The sequence below is a fragment of the Bacillus rossius genome (genome assembly GCF_032445375.1).
Source record: "Bacillus rossius redtenbacheri isolate Brsri chromosome 4 unlocalized genomic scaffold, Brsri_v3 Brsri_v3_scf4_1, whole genome shotgun sequence".
NCBI lineage: Eukaryota > Metazoa > Arthropoda > Insecta > Phasmatodea > Bacillidae > Bacillus > Bacillus rossius.
In genome coordinates, this window is record NW_026962010.1 from 18,618,163 (window position 1) to 18,640,887 (window position 22,725).

General features: G+C 37.0%; 1 protein-coding gene across 1 annotated transcript; it reads right to left on the reverse strand.

Annotated features, from left to right (window-relative positions):
• Positions 1-5,043: 5,043 nt before the first annotated feature.
• Positions 5,044-14,876, reverse strand: LOC134541599 (inhibitor of growth protein 1). The gene is made up of 3 exons (XM_063385142.1): positions 14,556-14,876; positions 10,747-10,950; positions 5,044-6,107 (listed from the first exon to the last, which is right to left on the reverse strand). The coding sequence occupies exons 1-3, from the start codon at positions 14,689-14,691 to the stop codon at positions 5,488-5,490; spliced, it is 960 nt and encodes a 319-aa protein (XP_063241212.1). The 5' UTR covers positions 14,692-14,876; the 3' UTR covers positions 5,044-5,487.
• Positions 14,877-22,725: the final 7,849 nt, after the last annotated feature.

Genomic DNA, 22,725 nt, shown 5'->3' on the forward strand with positions numbered 1-22,725 from the left:
TTACACTGATGGCTTCATAACATTTTTCTGACAATGCAGTAAGGATTGTCCCAAATAACAGTGATCTTGTGGTCCTCAAATACAAACCTGGAAGTGATTTGATAGTCAGCTAGTTTTATGGAATTTTGTCTGCCTACAGCAATTAGTGTCATGCTGACAACAATAATTAAATGGAGGTTACAAGGAATACAAAATGCTGTAATATAAAATCTGCTCGAGTCATTACACAAAGTACTGCATACAATAAAATTTTTGTTCAGTTTAAAATAACAGCTCATACATGTCATTTTCATCCCAAATTAGGGACCCATCAGATTTGCAGCTTGAGCACAAAACCTATAAGAAAATTTATAAAACTTCCATTGCAGATACAAGTGAAAGATGAAAGTTACAAGAATCTGCCTCATTCCCCTAACTGTACAGTGACCTCCTTCTTAATTTGTCATCAGCAACTCAACAGAAATGAATAGGCTAGTGGAAGTTATTTCAGACTCATGGCGGAAGAGTAGAAAGATGGCCGATTAAGAGGGAGACCACTGTAGTTACCTTCTACACAAGGAACAAAACCTATAAAATACTGTAGTGTAACAAGGAGAGGGTGCGAACTTCAGGGCACCGATTTTGACATCCATTTGTGAGAGTAAAGTATCTCACAATAGCAATCTACCCTGTTAAGGAGAAAACCCAACTCTTAATTGTTCTTGAGAAATAGCCAAAATGAAAAAAAAAAGGCACAAATTATGTACAAAAAACGTTGCACTCTGAATTGCTAAGGCAGTGTGGCCCAGCGGTTAGTGTGTCTGACTGACTGACGCTGGTGACTCGGATTTGATCCCACTTTGGACATTTTATTAGATCCCACTTTGGATATTTTGTTCGATCCCACTTTGGATATTTTTTATTTTACAACAAAAGTTCCACTGCAAGCATGAAGGTAATATAAAATAAGCAAAATGCTGTTATTAACTGCACAACATAATTTATTTTTCAAATAAATAGCTAAGTGTGACTACATTTACACATCGCTGTCACTATCATTTTCTACAGATTTGGTGTACACTTACAAGTGATATTTACCGTTAAAACACATTAAACATATGTTCTGTTTGCACCAATCATCTTGAGTAAATGAGACAGTGTTGCATGAACAATTTTTTTTTAACAAAGACAGAGAGAAACAGTTTTTTTATATCATTTTGTATTGTGACACATGGCTCTATCAATTTTGCAGTATACCAAGTGTATTTCAACATGTTAGTAAACTTTGGAGTGTTCAAATGGTTAAAAACTATCGAATGTATTTTTATGGCATCTTCGCGTGATATTATTTCCTATTGTTCTTGTAATAGAGTAGGGGCATTAAACAATAATTTTATGAAATGTTTAACCTGACGGTAAAAACACACATTGCATGACTGACAAAGATACGTACACTTTGGTGGAATGAATTTGAGGGCGCAAGTCGCTTCAACACTGTCATTGTGAAAAATTTCATCATGCAAAGTCCAATCCACTTGCCCGCCCACGAATTAACGATAAGATAAATTTATACTTTTTAACGTGAAAATGTTTTTACAAAGTTTTCCATACTAAGGTTCCACCAAAGTTGGCGATAAAATGCTTTTGTTGTCACCAAAAATATATAACATATCTTGTGACTCAAGGGTTGTACCGTCAAGTGTTGTATATATTCTGAAAATAGACCACTGTATGTTACCTGTTAGTGAACTCACGTCATCGTGTGCTAATGTCATTGAGTGAGGAGAGGGGTTTGAAACAGAACCTCGAAATTCACTCTGCGCGACCAAAGATTTAGTCATAACTCCACAACGTAAAGGGTTACACAGGTTAATTGTGTGTCATCGTGTGGATATTGAAGTGCTCTAAAAGGTTAGCTAGACAGAAAAAAAAAGTTGTTAAGTGGAAGTTTACAAAGAGTTCTAAAATTGCTTGTTTCAAGTAATGCTGTGCAATCACAGAAGTATTCAGTGCCAGAGGCAGCAGGAAAGGACTTGAGTGCTCAGGCCGGTTTGTACCGAATAAAAAAAAAAAAAAAAAAAAAAACCAGAATGAGTGAGGCCCCTTCGTGAGCGCTGTAGACTTGAAGTATTGGGCGCTGTTGTAGGGCCACCAATTGTGTCAACCAGTACTGAAACTACAATAAATGAACTCAACAAGAACTATGAAGACCTGATACAGATGAACAAAGACGAAGCAAATGAAACACCTCAAGCTGATACGCGGGGCAATGTAGACCCTCACATTCTTAGGGATTCCGATAAAAATCTACAGCCAAGTGAACTCATTCCATCCGAGCGTCCGGTTCACTGTCGTACGCTCTGGCAGGTGCCAGTTTATCGAAAATAAATTCGGGTACACATGCAGCATATGCCATAGATTATGGTTCGAGAAAGATCTAAAGCGGATAAATGTGACCTTGGCAGCCTTCATCGCCATACACTTTCAGGGTGAAAATGTGGTCAACTTTGAGCTTTGCAACAACTGTCTCAAATTGAGCAAAACTCGCTGCTCGCCATCACAGAGAACTGGGTGGTGACGAGTGGTGCTGTAGTCTACGTACATAACTTTCATCTTGTGCATCAACCGGCTTGCGAACTCCGAGCAGGTTGTGTCGCTGTCCACCAAAGGAACGACTGCCCCTATGACATAATGCCCATTCACATCTAACTGACAGCTTCGTAAGAAACGTTGCTGCGGACGTCCACACACGTCGCCGACTTGGCAGCAGATACTTTCCAATTCGTGTTTGTCATGTGCCACGCACATCAGCGGATCGCTTTCAATGATCTAGTGCTCTTCCTTACTGCTTACCTCTTTCTCTATAGCGAGTTGGTCGATTACATGGGCCTAGCTGTAACTCGAAAGTTCCAATGGTGCTTCTTGGTGACTTCAGTCTCACTCAGAGCTTAAGAACAACCCACATGAACGGACTTCACACGCTGGGACCTGTCTGGATATGACATAAGCACGCGACTTGCATTTTATTTGTAAACCATACATTTTGTATTTCTCATTTCACTACCCATTTTAATGTATTAAATGTAAAGTGAATACTTATTTACACTTGATAAATGGAAAACATAATTTATAGATTAAACAGAAAAAATACAAATAATTACGTACATTCATAAAAAAGTGAGTATCATTTCTTTCCTCTTAAATTATACTTGATGGTCCACAGGAGACGTTTTCAACAAAAAAAAGTTTTACGCAATACTACCCACCCTGATTTTAGCATATTGGACTAGAATTGTTCCCAAATACTATCTACAGAGTTATTTCATGAGTTTGGTGGAGTTTTAACAAGTTACAACAACCTTGTTGAAATCTCTTTGTCAATCTATTTACAGTCTTCGATAGAATCAGACCAAATTTGATCGATGGCTCCTGCAGGTAGATGAAAACTTTCAGAAGCAACTTTTCTGATGCCATGATAAGAGTATTGGGTGGCATATGAATGTGTGATTTTGTTTAAATTTTGTCATTTAACATACACATTTTGAACATTCTTTAGGTCTAACGATTTGTTGAACATTTTTTTTGTATACACAACCTGCTTTATTAGTGTTAATTACAATGTCAAAATTAAAATTTTGTATAAAAAACTGTATTTTTTTTTATTGGAATCTCTCAGCTTTTTTAATAGTTTCTTGCAAAATTGTATTTCCAATAAATACACATGAATTTTCACATTATCGATGAAAAAATATTAATAATGAAAGGGAAAAAACGTATTGGACATGGGATTGACTTGAGTCCCAAGCATGGTAGTCAGATACTCTAACCGCTGAGTGCTGCCTTAACAATTCTGAGTGCGATGTTACGGGTACATACCTCATTTACTCGCAGGTGATTTGCCCCTTCATATGGGTCGCATCCTTAATTTTGGGCAAAAAAAAATCTAACTTTTTCACGGTAAGAGTCCCCCACTAATATGAGTCACGCCATAAATCTGTCTCAACTAGAATAGAAGTGAAGTCTTTATGGTCCATGTCTCAGCTTATTGACACTTGAGAAACACTGCATCCTGCCCCTCTCCATATTTAATGGCCCTTCCCCTCCTCCCCAATCATCTTAGCACCATGTAACAAAAAATACAAAGGAAACATTTTTCCCTGCCCCGTCTATAATTTTTTTACCCGTCACCTTCCCCAAGAGAGAAAAGATCGCCGTTCTTCAATAATAACAAGCAAGCTCTTTACAGCAGGTTTGTCATGAATGAAATGTTGCAGTAGAAAGCGTAGGAAATCTCATGCAAAAACAATGTTTGGACACACTTGCGTCACAAAACCTTGTCGAGATAGAAATGTGATGATTGAGTAAGGTGCCAGTTCACAGATATTTACAACACTCACACATGCATGCACTACCCTCCCCTCTCTCTCCGGCTGGTTTATTTTTAGATTACCCCCTCTTGCCGGAGCGTCAACCCCCACGGCAGACAGCCTCGTCACATGTTGCCGGTTGGATAGCCGCCTGAAAGGTGGCAGATGTAGCTTAACAGCACAGTTCATGATGCCTTTCACGCACTGCTGAGTTATTGTAATTAAATAATTTATACTTACTCATGACGTGTTTATTAAAAAACCAACACTGGCTAGTTATTTAAGAAATAATATTTTTTTTTTTCCCAATATGGAAAATATGCATATTGATGCAGTACATTTTATTAAACAAAATATTGGGATAAAATCTGCGAACCATACACTGGTAAATACGGTAAGATGTGCGTCTTTTTCGATTGGCTATTTCTGGAGTACAATAATTATTGAGATTTGGGTTTTCTCCTTTACAGGATAGATTGTTATTGGGAAATACTTTACTCTCGCAAAATGACATCAAAATCTGCGACATGAACTTCGCAACCTCCCCTTGTCAGACATGAAGTGCCTCAGCTGATGGTTCTTCAAAGAGGAAAAACATGGAAGACGAAGACATTTCAGACTGTATTCTAAACAATTACTAGAATATTTAATTAACAGTCATCAATTATCATTAGGCTCATTGCAATAAATCACATAAAAACATAAACACGTATTTGTAATTCAGAGTTAAATACTTTTTCTTCCCTTACATAAAATTAATAACTAACTTTAGCCAGCTAGCAATTTGCATGTGTTACAACATCATTATTCCACTTTCTTAGTAAACAAAACTGGCGGGAAAGAAAGACTGTCAGACCAAAAAATTTCACTACTACCTATTTAGGGACCTGGTAAAAATCCTTTTTTAATCAATGGAAATTAAAATTCTGTGTAAAACTGTGAAAAATTATGACTGCTGAGTCAACTAAAATTGTTACTACGTCACTTAGTAGTAGTGCCTTGCTTTATAATATAAATCTTTTCTAACATTTTTTGTACAAAAAAAATAAATTATATACTTAATTCACTGAGAGAACAAAGGCAAAGAACAATATGTACTTTGTAAGACCGGTCTGGCACAGACACTGTAGGACACGATGCTTCATGCCTTCTCTTCCTTCTCCTTGTTGTAGCGCTCCAGCTCCTTCAAGAACTGGGCCTTGGGCTTCATGACGTTGGGGCGGTCGCCACGGCACTTGGGGCAGAACCACTTGCCCTTGGGCTTGGTGGCCAGCGCCACGCACGAGAAGTGGAACCACTCGATGGGGCACAGGTCGTTGTCGCACAGGATCATCTCCCCGTACGAGATCTGGTCGCACAGGCAGTAGGTGGGCTCGTCCGGGTCGATGGCCAGCTCGTCCTCGCGCGGCGGGGAGTCGTCGCGCTGCGCCTGCGCCTGCGCCTGTGCCGCCTGGCGCGACTTGCGCTTCTTCTTCTTGCCGCCCGCGCTGCTCTTCTTCTGCACCGCCGCAGAGCTGGCGGTCGCGGCGGGAGTGACGGCGGCCGTGCCGGCGCTGCTCTTGGGCTCGGGCGTGGCCGCCTCGAGACCGGCGCTCTCCGTCACCGTGTCGTTCCGTGCCCGGCGTGGCCGCTTGGACTGGCGCTCCCCCTGCACGGGCGTGGCACTCGTGCCCCCGGCCGCCCCCGTGGCAGCGCTGGTGCTGGTCGCTCCGTGGTGGGTCTCGCGGTTCGGCTCTGTGTTCTCTTGGTCCTTGCCCAAATCTGAAACAACATGCCACTTCCTGCTGGCACAACTGGTTGACTACGTAGACACATTTTACAAAGGACCACAAACAATAAACCACAATGCAATGAAGTTTGAAATAAGAGACATGAACACATATAAAAGCCATATTAATAGCATTAGAAACATAGTGGTTACATAAAAGTATATTAGGGTGTGAAAGAAATGTGCTCTCCTGTGTATAATATTAGACTTACACTTATAGATTGGTAGAAAATATCCAACAAAAAAATAAAACACGAGAAAAATAAATAATGCTTTTATGTACTTAATACCAAATTCTCATACATGAAATATAAAATTGTTTACCCCATAAATTTTTAAATAAGAAAAAAGAAATAGAAATACTTAGACATTGCAATAGAAATGTAAGTGGCAAAGAAATTGAAAAGCAAATTTAATAAGAATGGTTGCATTGACGGCTCATACAAAACAAACAAAATTATCTTTGCAAATTAATTGTCAAAAGTACACTAAACAAATAGCATTTTGTATCAGACACAGTAAAATAACTTGCAATTAAATGTAGAGACCACAACACTATTTAAGCCTAGCAAAATTTATAATGAAGAGAATCTTTACAAGTCATGCTTAGTAATACTTTAAAAGGAAACTAATTATTTGAACAATTTTTTTTATTTAAATACTGTTATTAAAATACTGTTGTTAAAGTTTAGCTAAGTAATGTCAAAAGTTCATAACACCAATTAAGCTCAAAACATGGTTGTGATATTTCAGCAAAACTACAACCACTACACCCAAATACATTATAAGCCTTTAACTAATGGTAACATATTCAAATACTGTTCTACGAACATCCTGATCATTTCAGAGCAAGTCATGTTGCTGTCCCATTCCTTCAGTTGCACCACAACCATGGGCTACAAGAGGCACTAAGGAAATTACCTCCACTGAAGAGATATAAAAATATACCCCCAGGCCCGGCACGTTAGCACGAGTGTGTTCGAGTTCCCTGGAATTCTGTAGCAGGGAGATAGAGTTTGGGACGTGAAACTAATTACACCTGGGATCGTAAAAATATTGTTTTATTCCTTTAAAATGTTGTGAATGTATCCTAAGACAATCACATGCAGTGAATTCTTGTATGGACCTGTGGAGCCATGACCTAACATTTGCAAATTTGGAAGATTTTGGCAAAGCAGTAGAATGCTCTTTAGGCCATTGAGAGAAATTGGGGCCAGTGCAAATAATTTTATGTGTGTAGAATTGTAAATATATTGTCGTGTTCCAGAAATTTTTGGTATAAACACCTTTAAATTTCTGTCTTTCTTGGTGCAGGCTGGTTGGGTGTCGCCACAGCTGAACCGTGGCACAACTCGGTAACAGGAGCGCGTGGCGGGCCCGGGCAGTGACTGTGCTGGCGTCACACATACCGATGTGTGGCGTGAGCCCAGTAGCGTGTTGGACACTGTCTCGTGCTGACGTTCCTGGGTTGCTCTATGGTGAAACTGTCCCTCTCAGCATGAGCGACGTGGGGTCTGCTCAGCTAGTTTGTATCCTGATTGCGAAATTTGGGGCCGGCTGCACCGAAACCTTTTGGAAAGTAGGAGGGGTGGTCAGGCCTTTTTACGTGCAAGTTTGAGTGAGCTCGGGGCTCACTGGGCAGGCTCCTGCCCGTCACGGTAACAAGTCGAGGTAGTTTGAGATGCCAGTTCGCGTTTTATGATGTAAAGTTTTAGAATGACTGGGCGGGCACCGGCCACCCAGGTATCTGTTCGCACGTTGATAAGTGTTTAAAGGTAAAATGCCAAGTTAAAATTACAATGAGAACAGAGGCAGGGAAGCCCCAGGACATATGAAAAGATCCATTTCATGTAAGTTAAGTTTTTATCCAAGACTCACTCGATAGTAACTTCTTTAGTTAAGTATTTTGTTTTAAGTCTCCTTTAAGTGCCTAGTTTAAATATGTCTATTTTACTCAAGTTCTGGTACTCCCTTAAGCACAACTGGTCTCAACGATAATGTAATGAATATAGACACCTTAAGCGATTTTTTCGGCAACTGAAACATGTAAGAGTGTTACACCAATCCTTCACTTAGCATGACTAATGCGTTCCTAAAAATGTTCGTGTTATACGAAATTGTGTATTCTGAAGCACTGGTTTCCATATATAGCAAGGCTAATTTACTTAATGTGTTCCAAAATGTGTAGGGAAATATTCTTCACATAGTATAAATGTGTAGAATAACACTCAATGATAAATATGTCACGCCATTTATCTTTATAAAAAGCCTACCATCAAATACTTTGTATGACATATTTGACACCTTGTAACGTAAGATAGTTATCATCAATTGGGTGGATGACTTGCCCGCCCGGACGTGACCTTCATCTCACGTCACATATCTTTCCGCGAACTTTCCAAACCATCCTTAACTGGCAATGAAAATGATATTACTGTCCGGATATTTACATTTTCATTTTTCAAAAATTAAAGTGCTTATTCGTGTATCACCGCTTGGTTCACATCAATCCTGTCAGGTCCGTGATGTTTCCTCATTGCACCTTTCATCAAACAACGTTTTCCATGTGAATCATCTGTTCATTTCTGTTCTGTTATCTAATATCAAATATATTCCCACTAGTACAACCAACAGCATCAGACTTACACAAACGTTTGATAAGAGTCCTTATTTTGTACGTTTGTGCGCACAGTTGACTTGCTTAAACTAAAAGTACAACCAACATAAATGTGGCCTTCATGACATTCTGCACGCCGTAATACTTCTAGTTTTGTCTCAAATACTTGAACACGATGCATTATGCTTCACTTGGAAGTCATGATTCCACTATAATTCCCACTGCAGGCGCTTGCGCACATAGTTACCAGCAGATGAATGGGCAGACGTTGCTTTGTGTTATACGAGTTCCCTGCCACTGGCTGGACTGAATTTCATCAAGGCCAGGTCTGTAGCTGGGCAACAACGGTACGGCACTAAATGAATTTGCGCAATCTGAAGACGTGCTTAGTGAGGGATTGGTGTATTGTTAATCCTTATCTCTCTATAATTAAAGTTTATTTTAATATATTTAAATTTTAAGTTATTTAGATTAGGCTAATTCTTTTGTGTAAACCTCTACGAATAATAGGATGTCATACCCTAGAACCTCCTGTGGAGGAGGGAAACAGATCCTTGATTTATGTGTTAATGTCGTAAATTCTCTCGCAGCTCTAACATAATAATGATTTAATTATTTTTATTAATGAGTTATGTCGTATTTTCACCCAAAGAAAGATACCATCTACAATTTGTGTATCAGCTTGTGTGTTTTATTGTTTGATTCTAAACTTCCTTCTTCCAATTCAAATTCTAAGTCTCCACATTTTTGTTACATTTGGTGGAGGTGCCAGGTAGTTTCGTTTCTGGAGGTAGGTAGGATATTGTCATTGATTTATGATAAATTTACTACGGATGTTTTAACGCAGCATATTTGTTTATTTGTGTTCCGGACGAGGAATGTAATTGTGAATGTAGAGTGAGAGCATTTTATTTACGTGTGGATATACACACATTTCAGACAGATAGATTATTCTTGGTAGCGTGTAGGATGCTACGTACACATGTGTCTTGTTTGTTGTTAGTGCATGATTTTATTTGACTGTTGGAGTGATGTAACTAAAAGATTTTAAAGTTTAAGTTTGTACCTTTAATTATTAGATCACACAATCACTCGCACCAGTTTCCAGGCCAGTGGGGCGCTGTTTAAACATTAGCACATGTCACGCTACACACGCAAGGGAGGTTATGGGTAAATAGGAAGATGGCGGCACAACTGGCTCAAGTGGGCATAGCTCTGGACGATATCAACGCGATCACACACACAAGTATAAATCCTGCTAGTAAGTTACTAGCTACACCCTTAATACTACACAGAGACTAGTACAAGATATCAAAACCCATCCGTACCTTGCCACGTGTCAAATAAGCTTAAATGTGCATATACGTTTGCGGTAGAGTTCGTAACTTTCACGGGCACCACTGTGTCAGTCCCTCACAATAAAGTTTTAAGCATGTATTACTATCACGCTCTACTTGAAATGTTTCATGTTTCTTTTCATGGTCATCTTGCCTCATTATGAAATACAATAATGGTAGGTCCAACCTACTTCAAATCAGTGTCTCTACAAATACCTAGTAAACCCATTACAGAACTTTTTCAGGACATTTTAATAAAATTTCTTACATTTTTATATTACTGGTTATTTTTCAGATACAAGCAAAATCAAACATAACTAATACTCGCAGGAATTTGCCGATTTTTAAGTTGGAAAACTAAAACCTTTTCAGAAATCATTTCCATATGATTTCAGTGAACAGTTTACAAACATTTATATATTTAATGGGCAACGATAATCTGAAGTGGTGAGGCATCAAAAAACAAAGTGCAATGTTAGCAAACGGCTTCCCAAAATAAATGATCTGTGACGTCCAGCACTGCTAACGTTTATTTCGTGAATTTCGTGACCATTCCTTAGTTTTTTTTATTTTTTCATGACCTTCCTGACTTTCACGACGGGCAGACGACATCCAACGCAGGAGGCACAGTCATAAATAAAAAGGAGCCAGTCTCGGCCACTGGCTGGCGGGACTCACCCAGGTTCCTGTAGTCGAGGTCGAGCTGGCGCGACTTGTTCTCGATGAGGTCCTGTATCTGCTGCACCACCTGCAGCTTCTCGTCGCCCACCTCCTGCGCGGCGATCAGCATCTTCTGGACGCGGACCAGCACCTTGCGCTTGGTGGCCAGGTCCGTGTCGCGCTGCGCCGCGTCCTGGTGCTGCTCCACCTCCTTCAGGAACGCTGTCCACGCACACACATGCTTCAGTGACTTGCTCCCCGCCACTTCACGAGAACCAACTCACTTGCAAGCGTCTTAACCCTTTATAGGGCAAAAGGTCGGCAGCAAACATTTAATGTTTATATTCAGGGAACAGCTTCTTCAGGTTGATAAAAACAATAGGAAATAATTTTTTTTCTATTTAATTATATATTTTTATCATACTTTAGGGGTGGTAAATTATTGTACCAGTGACCACCTGGGATATACTTCATAAAGGTTTGTGACAAACACAAAACATTTATTATCAGTCAACAGCTTTTTTTATTAGTAAGAAAATAAAAAATGAAACAATTTATGTATTATTATTATATTTGTGTGATGATTAATATCTTAGGTAGGTAACTGTTAATATTAAAATAAAAAGTGGTTCGCAGTTTCTCATGAGACTTATAACTTTAGATTTACTAACAAGAAGGAATTCTCAAAAGGAGCAAATTATTTGTGCTTATAGATGAAAGCCAATCACTTAATCTCACTAAAAAAATAAAACTACTACACCAGCAAATTAAAAAAAAAATTAACTTTTTTTATTATTAGGCTTTACCTACATCACGTTAACAATGGTCATAGGCAACAAAAAAACTCCATCAAAAAAAAATGGAAACCAAATTGGTTACCGTCATTGTTACTTTCAGTGATTTAAAAAAAAAAAAAAAACATGGAAAACTTTCAGCACAATCTTAAATGCTTTTTGTAAACAGACCCCACACATGTATCTTGGGCAGTTATAAAATTGTATAGATTTTTCTGAAGCTCTGCACATTGTACATGTGCCCAAGTAGGCAGGTCCCTTAAGAGCCCGTGGATGATGAGATTTTGGTTATTGGTGAAGAAATTACTAACGACTAGAGAACAACTGAGAAGCCTACAAGATTGTCTATGGAGTACGGGGACCTAACGGAGACCCCCTTGTGGCACGAATCAGCATAAGTTGCATTTGGTCACCCTCGTGACCAACAAGTTCCTCACTCAGTTATTTCAAAACCCATAAAACTTATATAATTATTAAGGAAGCAGGCCCCAAGGAAAACTAACAAAGTTAACGGCCAGCGATGACAAGCGATGAAGTCCCCAGGGTGAAGACACTTCCTAACCCAGGCGGTGATGGCTTCAGAACTGCGCCAGACATAAGAAAATGGCCAATGACCAGGGCTCTTCTCGCCTCGTCCATAACCATTATGAGATACTGGATCAATGCTGCTTACCTTAATAAACTTATACATAAACACCTTCACATAATTAAAATTAATTAAGTTCTGTTAAAAGTCTCTTTACAATTATAGTAGGTACCTATGTATTTAAATTTATAAAGTTTGGAAATTTGGATTGCAGCTTGGGGATGCATTCTGTAAGTGTAACGTTCGAGTCTGCCTGGAAACAATACAATTCTCACAAGTTATTTAATGAAAGGCCAATGGGCATTGTTGAAAAGAACATAAACCTTGGGGAATAAAATAATGCATTATTACGTATTTATTGGGATGTAGCAGTGCTTCTAATGGAACTCACTCGCAACTTCTTTCGGGCCAGTGGCACACCATTTAAATGCTAACACTGATTACACAGCACACGTAGATAGAGCAGGAGAGGTTATGGATAAGGATGGAAATGGTGGCATATCGGGCTCAAGTGTGCGAGGCACTGATGATTGGATAATGTCCATTTATTTATTTTTATTCAATGATCCCCCATGGAGTCAAGGCTCTGAGATATAGAACATGTCAATCATACAATGTAAAATGTATAAGCACATACATTGCTATTATCACACATTAAAAATAATAATAATAATTATAATTCTTTAACAGCTCTTAATGCTGTATTTGATTTATTACCTATGTATGGAAGATAAATCACAACCAAGCATATTAGATTGTCCTTTTTTATACAAACTCATTTTGATAAGCAAAACTTTTCAATACCTAGTATTAAATCATTTGTGTGTGGTAAGTAAAAGATGTTTACACTAGGCTGTTTTCAGTCGAGAGAAATATTGTTTCTTTTTCTAGTTTGTTCTTCATTTAAAACCCTAAAATGTCTGTTTTTTTAAATAAATTTTATAGAAAGTAGTGTAGGTAACCTTTTGTATTAAGTATTTTAAGCCATTAGAAATGGCTCCGATAAAACCTCGAATTTGGATATGATTTTTGAAAAGGAATTTGATTAATATTCTGTCCATCTTGTTAAAATTCACTGAATAGTAATACTATAAAGTTACAACACACATTAGATGTTATAATTCTATGTCATTACTGAAATATTAACCTGAAACATTTTAAAACACATAACTTATTATAACATTCAGTATATGTTTATATATTTATTTTTGCTGAAACTACTGAAATCAGTCTGTAAATACTTCCTACAAACAAACCTTAACCTAATTTAGCTGATTTAACATTATTTTTATACAATATTATTCTATTATGTTATTAAATTTTTTTTTTTTTTTTTTTTTTCCCCAGTGACGAGATTTGAACCATGTGCCTTGAGGTTAACAAGCACGTGCTTGACCACTGTGCTACTAAGCCTGTTGAGAAATTATAAGGAGAATATGTATTGTTACACTATAATACCAATTTTCTTACATTTTTAAAACTTGAGATTACTTTTTACAATGACTGTTTTAGTTTACCAAATATATTCCAGGGTAGTTTCACTATCATTAAGTTCAATTTGACACACCAATATGTTTGGTATGTACCCTAATGTTTATGAAAGTGACTATATACAGGTTTATGTTGCTACATGTGGGTAGCACACATTTCCGACCATTGACATCAGTGCTATTTTCCCGAAATTACTTCTACCAAATGCCTAATACTAAGCGCCGTGTTGAGAAACCTATTATGTGCCGGAAATTAGGTTTTTCAACATGGCGCTAAGATGTTTACACATAATTTTTTTATTGCACTATGGTAGGGATATTGATGAAGTCATAAACAATGCTGTGCTGAAGTAATTACCACCTATATGTTTTACGGCATAAGCACAGGAATGGGTGTTTTTGGACGTGGAAGATTCATGCGCTTATTTTGAGAAAAATAAATTAGTGTATGGAATATATTTTTGGTATTGGTTCTATACTAGAATAGGTAGGGCTAAAGTATATTTTATAACATAATACAATTTAAATCATTGTACAAAGAATTTTTACATATATACAAATGTGGTATAGCAAAATATACTACACTGGGTGGGACTGTACTATAATAGATATGGCTATAGTATAATTTACGATACCCAGGACGTTAAAATCAATTTGAAAGTGAATAATTAAATTATAAAATGTGTTATCGCAAAATATACTGAACCGGTGGGATTGTCACATATCGCAAAGATTATTCATAAAATTATTACAAAAATGTTAGAAACAACATTTGCAGGTTGTTAATTTTTTTTTCTGGTGCGCCTCTCTCCTAGACTAGTTACTATAAGATTCCAGTAGTATACAACAAATATGCGTGCTGTATGAGTGAAAGACCGAGGGTGTAGTCGGCACCCTCTTAGTACACAACGTAAATAAATCATATAAAATAATAAAAATTGTTTAAAACATACTTACCTTGGTACGAGACGTCAAGTTCTCTCATACGTGTTAGGTACCTCTGCAAATCATCAGGCAAATTTTCAACGCAGTCTAAGTAGTTCTCAACATATGTAGCAGAATACAAAGCCTCGACGGTAGCTTGATTCAACATGACTGCAAATATGTTTTTAAGTTTTATTCTTAAAAAATATTATGCCTTCAATGAAACCTTTCGAAACACAAATATCCCAATTTCTCCCATACATTGTCGAAATGAAAATAACCTATCACTAAAATTACAAAAGTCAACAAACGACATGTTTGTTTTGTTTACATTTCACAGTTCGAGTTAAGCATGAGAGAGACCTGGTGGCGATTTTTGAAGTCAATAATTCAGTTAAAAATTTTAATATGAAAAAGTTATCATTAAATAATACAAAGTATGATTTATTTAATAAAGATACTTCCAGCAAAGTTTTTAAAGTTTTTAAATTATTGGGACAAAAACATTAATATAGGTTTGTTTTTCATATGGGCCAATGGAAAGTTAGGAAATTGAACTGGCGGTTTGCGTTTGCGCTCTTTATAACTGTCAAGTCGTAGTGGTCAGCGGTAGCCAGTTTCAGTTGGAAGAATATTTGTAATTTCAAGGCACGCTATTTTACGCATTGTGCTCTCAAGATGACTTCAACGCGCTTTAACGTGGGACTTGGCGACAGTAACAAGAACTCTAGCAAGTGAGTTCATTTATCTTCCGCACTAGCCTATTGCTGAAGTGTATAAAAACCCAATTTTGTTCTTTGTTAACAATTCCTTTTTATGCTTTAATATCTTTTGCTTTGTGTAATGGAATTTTATTTGTGTAGACAGATTCATTTATTACTAATTTAATGCATATATTATAATTCTGGGAATGTAGCTCCAAATAACGTAAGCAATAACTCGCACTGAATGCTTATTTTTTGATGGTTATGTCAGCATCAGTGCAATAAATTTGTAATATTCAATCAATTAATATTTGTTTTAGTTGCGTAGAACAATTTAATACGTTGCAGTGTGTCTTTTATCATGTACACGTACATTTTTAAGTCATGGGTTTGGATCTTATTTATATTAATTTTACCACTGAAGCTTTGTTTATTCAACTATGTGAATAAAGTAATTGAATTTGTGATTTGATCACATATAGAAGTGTTAATGCAGCGTCGAATCACCGGAGATAAATCGATCTGATGCACGGAGGTGAGCAGAGACCTGTTCGAGCTAGTTTGCGCCAGACGAAGCCGGAAAATGAGTCATGACACATTTTATAGATCCACTGTTAGATGACTCGTGCACATGTGACCACGCACTGTGACCGCATTTCCGTTACCTTGCTGTGCTTTTTTTGTCAGAAATCGCCCCAGTATCAGTTGCTCTAAGTGATATCGAGAAACCTTTAAGAACCAAAATGGGATTGTAACCATCAATCAATCTATCTGTCCGGGATGCGAACACGGACGACGTTTATTTTCTAGGCTTACCGAGTACTGATCGTCTGATAAGCATTATAAACGTCTCAGAACTTTGAATTAAGTTACAGTTTTTTCTGAGTAATTAGTTTAAGGTTTTTCCCCTTCAGCCCCAGGAATTTTAAGTATAAAAGCATAATATTTTATACTCATTTTGAAATTTTTTGAGAAAAGTATTTTTACAGAAAAAATTTGGGAGTTTAATGATCAAATAATTACATATATAACCTAAGCCATTTTAGGTTTGTCGGAATCATATTTGTTTAGAAATAGTGACCTGTGAATATTATTTTTATGTAATTTCAAAGAAGATTACTTTTGAAGTCGTTAACTAGGTAAAATTTCACTTGGGGGATAGAAATGGAGAAGGTTTTATTTAAAAAAAAAAAAAATTGGGAATCTTTACAGTCTTAATATAAAAATATTGCACAAGTTAAACTTAAATGTAGTACCAAAAACTAATTTGAAAGGGTTTTTAGCTAACACCAACCATTATCTTGAAGACAAAAATTTGTGAAGGAAAAAAGTCACATATTAATTTATTACAAACCTTAAATATATTACCAAAAACTTTGTCTGAAACCAATTTTGATATGACCAACACTTACTGCAAGTGATAACTATAATGAGGTCACAGACCACAAAAAAAAATATATATATATATATACATACACACACTCAGGAAGCTACCTGCGTGCACCGGACCAAAGTTAACCCATGGTAGAGAGATTGGTGAAGTTTTTTTATAGATGACAAAGTTCGAGGGGGGGCTAGGGAACACTGGGAGAACGGTTGAACATAAGTGTGTATAGAGGGAGGGATCATGGGTGGAAGATTCAGAGTGTGGAGAAGAACGGAAAAAGGAAGGCAAGTAAGTATTCCTGGTGAGGATGGGGAGGGAGTGGAGTAGAAATCGCATATGCAACAATTAATAGCATATTCTTTAAATTCTATGGGAATATTCAGTGCATTGATGAGCAATCATTAAAAACATTTTGGGACATTTGATATGTTGATCATTTTGAAATATCTAAAAGCATATAGTGAGCCCTTACATAATGTTGCCACAATGTTTCTAAATAAATATGAACTTCATAAACTACCTGCGGCTTTAGGCCAAACCAAAAATGAATTATTTAAAATTATTTTAACATTTTTGACCCAAGAGCAGGCAGCAAGTGAACAAATTTGGAAATTTTTTAAATGGTCAACAGAATTTTGTGCTAATGGCCAGAGGTGGAGAATTACTTTAGAGGTTAATGGAAAGCTAGAAGTAAATGCCTTCAAAACTTCTTGGTTGAAGCACATCAACCATAGGCAGAGACTGGATCCTGGAATATGGGAAAAATGAAAGGGAGAGGCCCAGTCACCACAGTGTCTCCATGATTAATTCACTAATTTTGTTCTTGGTTGTTTCTTGTTCACTGTTGTTTACATTCATGGTTGTTTACGTTCGCTTTATTGATTGATATGTTACACTTGCCTATTAGTCTTCTATATCTCTTGCATCTCTCGCCCCCACCATTTATTTCTCCAGCCCATTCCAATCTCTCCCTGTCCTCCCAAGAAAACATGCCTCCCTCTTTCCATTCACCTCCATTCCCTCTGTAGCTTCCACAGTGATCTCAGTCTTTCATAACCACCTCTGTGCACCTAGTTCCAAGCTGCCCCCAGCCACCCTCTCCTTTTTATCACCTTACACAGTCACTAACTTTTAAACCATTCTCCTCTGTATTGCTTCTCACTCCAACTCCTTAATCATCTCTGTTGAACTATACATTTCCCCCTCTTGCCCTTCCCTTCCCTTCTCTTCATACCCATCACCCACCTCGCTGCTCTACGCTGCACCTCCTCCAGCTCCCTTATCTCTGTCACTTGGTAGGGGTTCCAGATCACAGCCGCATACTCCATCACTGGCCTGACCAATGTAGAGCATGACTTCTCCCTTACCCCTCTTCCTGCTCCCTGTAGGGTCCTGCCAAACAGCCCCAGCGCCCTCCTCTCCTTACCACCCACTGAACTTGGTTTGTCCATCCCAGGTTATTTTGCAGGGTCACCCCTAGGTACTTATAATTGTCTGCCTTCTTTATCTCCTGCCCATTCCAGCTGTACACTTACCTCGTTACCTGCCTCTTCCTCGTGAATCCAACCACCTTCGTCATTTCAACATTCAGCAACATCCCATTCTCCTCTGTCAATCATTCCAGTATGATCATGTCACCTTGTGGATGTACCCTTTTCCCACACCATCTCATACACTATGCAATTATCCAAATACTCTCATCCTGGCCACCACATCCTCTCCGATATCGTTCTTCATTATCGTGAACATTAAGGGCCCCAACACACTCTTCTGTGGCACTCCTGGTGCCTTTTTCCTCTTCAGACCTTTCCCCTCCACTATCCCTCTAATGTTCTGTATGAACATTATAATTAAGAATCTTTGCTACTGGGAGTAACATAAATGATGCTTCAAAAAGTATTTCTGGGAATTTGATAACAGCAAATTCTAAATTACAGATGCAATATACAAGATCCTAGTTTAAAGCATTCAAAGAGCATGTGATTTGATCATGGGGACTCAGTATTTACATGTTACAGGACTTTTTTTATGATATTTAGTTAATATAGATGGTCAAAACAGGCATTGTCTTCTGTGCATAGTCTTAATAATAGTACTTTTTTTCCTACCATAGATTCATTGCATCAGAGATAGTTGTATGCCATCAGTGTTTGGATTTAGGGATGTGAATACCCCTATGTGAGGTGAAACATAAGAGTTTAATTCTTTTTCGCACATCCAGCTTTTTTTTTAAACTGAGAAATGGGTATGAATATGGGAATTATATCGGTTAATATGTATCCCCTTCCAAGCTGCTAATTGCACTAATTTATTAACCATTGATGGTCCTTTATTCCAATGTGACCAGGCAGTCCTACCAATAAAAATTCTATTGTGTGATTTCCCATGCAGTTCTTATTGTGAACATAGTGTCCTGATTTTTCAGATAAAAGTCTCAGGTGGTGGTTTTTGGGAATTATTATTAGACTGTATAAGCATCTATGTAAATTTGTTTGTATTGCATTAGTGTATAGTACTGCGTTGCTACACAGGGCTGGTAACCATGTACCCAACCTGTGGGTTTTGTGTTGGGTTTTTTCAACATATTCACTTTAAAAAGATTAATAAGTTTTATTACAATTCAACGTAAATAACACATGCAAAGTACGTATTTACATTCCAGGAGCACACAAGTACAAAACATGGGTTGATTTCAGCTTATAACTAACCCCATTGAAATTAAATAGATGAGTAATATTTCATTTAAAAAACTAAGAGTGTAGACAACAAAATAGAAGGCTTTTTATGTCTTAATATTAAAGACCCTATTTCACATTGGAAATTTTGGTAATTGGTCGTGATTGAATTTCTGTGAAGATTTTCTACAAGGTTAGCCAGTCAACACTGCTGTTGTCTTGTATAATGAACTGTTTTCAAACTTAAAATGCTTACCCATTTTTGATCTTTTTGGAGTTTTGAGGATATTTGAAGTGTATTTTAAATACACTATTGTCTTAGACCATTTGTATGTGTATATAGTGTAATATGTGATTTTTATTCAGATCAAAAATGTACAATGTGATAATGTAAGTTGGCCTATTGCTGATTCCTAGATTATATTATTTTGAAATTAAATTCATTCCAAATTTAAAAAAAAGTAATGTCATTTATATTAACTCATGTAATGGGTTTGAGGGTATGTGCAATTTACTGCAGCAAAAAATTGCAACACAAGTGTCATTCCAACCTATCAAAGTTTTGTGTTCTTGAAAAATAGCTTGAATAATGGACTAACTTAACTAGTGTAGCTCTGGACTGAGTGCGAAAACGGAGCTGCTGTGCCGTAGCCAATAAATGATTCCCTTGAGAATAACTATGTCACACTGAATAAGAGGTTAAGAATATTGCATTTGTTTCTGTGACTGGCAATATCAAACAATTTCTTACATATTAATAAGAGAGTTAGAAGTAGAAATTGGCAAGTTTTTTGTTACTGTCTCATTAGCCTACTTAACATTTTACATGACCACTGCAGAAGATTTGCTGTGTAGAATTTAGACACATATTTGTAAATTGAGTTTTGTGATGTCATTTCCATGTACCTAGTTGAATTTATTTTTCACAAAAAATATTGCAAAAAAATGATTGCCTTACGATTGATATTGCACCGGAACTAGTGATAGGCTTATAAAGGTTATGCACATTCTAAATAAAGTAGACCAATGATTGTGGGATTGAAATGCACGTCATATGAGTCCAGTTATATATCATTCACCCCATTACAATTTGAAAATGAGGGTTATCCTTTGTTCCCCTCCCTATCTCACAAACCTATCCTATATTCTGGCCATGTAGGTAGACTGGTGAATAATATCCATGAAAACAACACACCAATAAAACCCACCCCTGTATTACTGTAACTAAACAATATGACAGAAAAGGATACTTGCTGATAGACAAATTTTTGGTTAATATATAGATTATTTCCTAAAAACTGTTTCTCTACAAAATTATTAATATTTTACTGCTATAATTGCCCTCTATATTTGCCAATAACTTGTTCCATTTAAAGTTATGATTTTGTAATGAATTTTAGTGTTAAGGTTTGTTTTATAACTAATTATAATATTGTTTTTAAATTAAAATTAAAAATAATCAGGTTGTTAAGTATTTTCATGAATGTGTATGGTTTTCTGGTGCTCAAGTTTTATGCTTGTCACATTGTCGCAGGACGCCACATGACTATGTTGCTGTGGTATAGTTAGTTTTATAGTAAAAGTGAGTGAATGCTCAAGCAAGTATGCGTTTTAATTTACTATTTTACTTATGTAGTGCCTATTTAACTAAAGCAAGGTAGGTTGCAACAAGGAATCAGGTGAGTAGCTAATAAATCCACTTAAAATAAATCCTAGTTGCATTCAATGTTAGTGAACACAATATTATTTGGAACATAATAGCAATATTTACCGACACTACGAATCTGAAAATTTTTGTCCCATGAAAAGAAACTACTTGTCCTATCAAGCAAAGCAATCTCTAAATTAACCTTGAGCACAACAGTCAGTGCACACTGAGTTCTTCCATACCACCCGAACTCCTTTGATCATATGTGTACTCAGGTGAACTTCAACGTGACTGAATAGGCATGACATCTGAATCCACCTGTAGTCCGCTTTTGCAACATTTAAAAAATCAATATCGACAAACAGTCTCTATAAAAGCTCGGAACGGGATTCCAGTTTGTTTATGTATAATATTAATCTTATAGTGCATTGTTTAAGTTGTTTAATGTATATACACACATATATGTATGTATGTATGTATATGTGTATATATATATATACATACATACATATATATACATATATATATACATACTGAAAAATCAAATGGTAAACATGAAATAAGTGCCAGAATATAGTAATATGAGACCTAAAATACAAAGTTGACAATGTGTGGTCTGTGCGCACATTTTCTTGCCGGCATTATTTGTTCTTTAGAGAATTGGGAAGTGAGTTTGGCTTGCACTTTTTCTTCACAGGAAGTATGTTAAAAATTTGGTTGTAGTTTTATGTATTAGCAAGGCGTGATTTTTTGTTGCGGTCCAAAATATTTTTATAAACATGTGACTATGTGAAAAACTATTCATCACTTAAATATTTATTTCAAAAATTTTTTGTAATTTAATAATCTATATTAAGTAACCTTCCACATTTTGGAACCACGAGATATTTGCAGATATTTGGTGATATTTTTTATAATGAATGTAAATCTCTTAAAAACACTTTTAAACACGAATTGAAGTTGTTTGCAATTCATGTATATAGTCTGGATCGCAACACTAATTTTGGTGTATGTAGCGGTAGGCAATCCCCAACCTTGTCATGACCTTGTTCGCAGATAATGCAGTAACAGGACTCCAGCAGATACAATGACAAAAGAGCTTCCCCCTCCAATATTCCCTTTCTCCTTATCCATTAGATGCTCAGATATTTCGCTCCGTCCATCCACTAGCGTGGCCAGTAGCCCAGCGTGCTAAAATGTTTTTTTTTTTTGTTACTAGGGAGGCCCCTAATGTAATTGAGGCTTTGTATGTCGCACTGTAAGGGTAAAATGCTCCCCCTCTTTTTTTTTGACGTGTATGAGTCACTAGGCAGCTGTGCAGTTCGATGGGGTGTGCTATGGGTGCACATCAAAGGGGTGTGGGCTGGCTGCTAACATCCTCGTGCTCCCCTCTAGTCTAGTGTGGCGTCATTTTAAGGCCAGGGAGTCGTGTGTGTGTTGTGTGCTGAGGTCACTGTCCAGTCGGTGCGCGCTTCAGTAGAGCTCTCATCTACGTCCGGCAGATTTCAGGTAAGTAATTGGTGGCGGAGTTAGTTGAACGATGCGTTAACTTTTTTTTTTACAGTTTTTTAAATCTAAAATGTTTGTGAGTTCAACGGGCAAAAGAAACTCAGCCCTAACAAGCGAGTTAACTTCAGTCACTGTGAATACACATAGTGAGTTTGTAAAAGTAAAGAGGTTTTAATTTTATATAATTACCAACATTCGTGAAACGTTATAGTAATCAAGTATGAATATCGTACTATTGCATTTTGAAGAAAAAAAGTCAGGCTACAACTTAAGTTACTAG

Bases quoted from the DNA above. Each gene is read 5' to 3' on its own strand.
- LOC134541599 (XM_063385142.1), bottom strand. From the start codon at position 14,691: ATGTTGAATCAAGCTACCGTCGAGGCTTTGTATTCTGCTACATATGTT. The intron at 10,951-14,555 runs GTAAGTATGTTT...GTGCGTGGACAG, and splicing joins ACTTGACGTCTCGTACCAAG to CGTTCCTGAAGGAGGTGGAG. The intron at 6,108-10,746 runs GTGAGTCCCGCC...ATGTTGTTTCAG, and splicing joins CCTCGACTACAGGAACCTGG to ATTTGGGCAAGGACCAAGAG.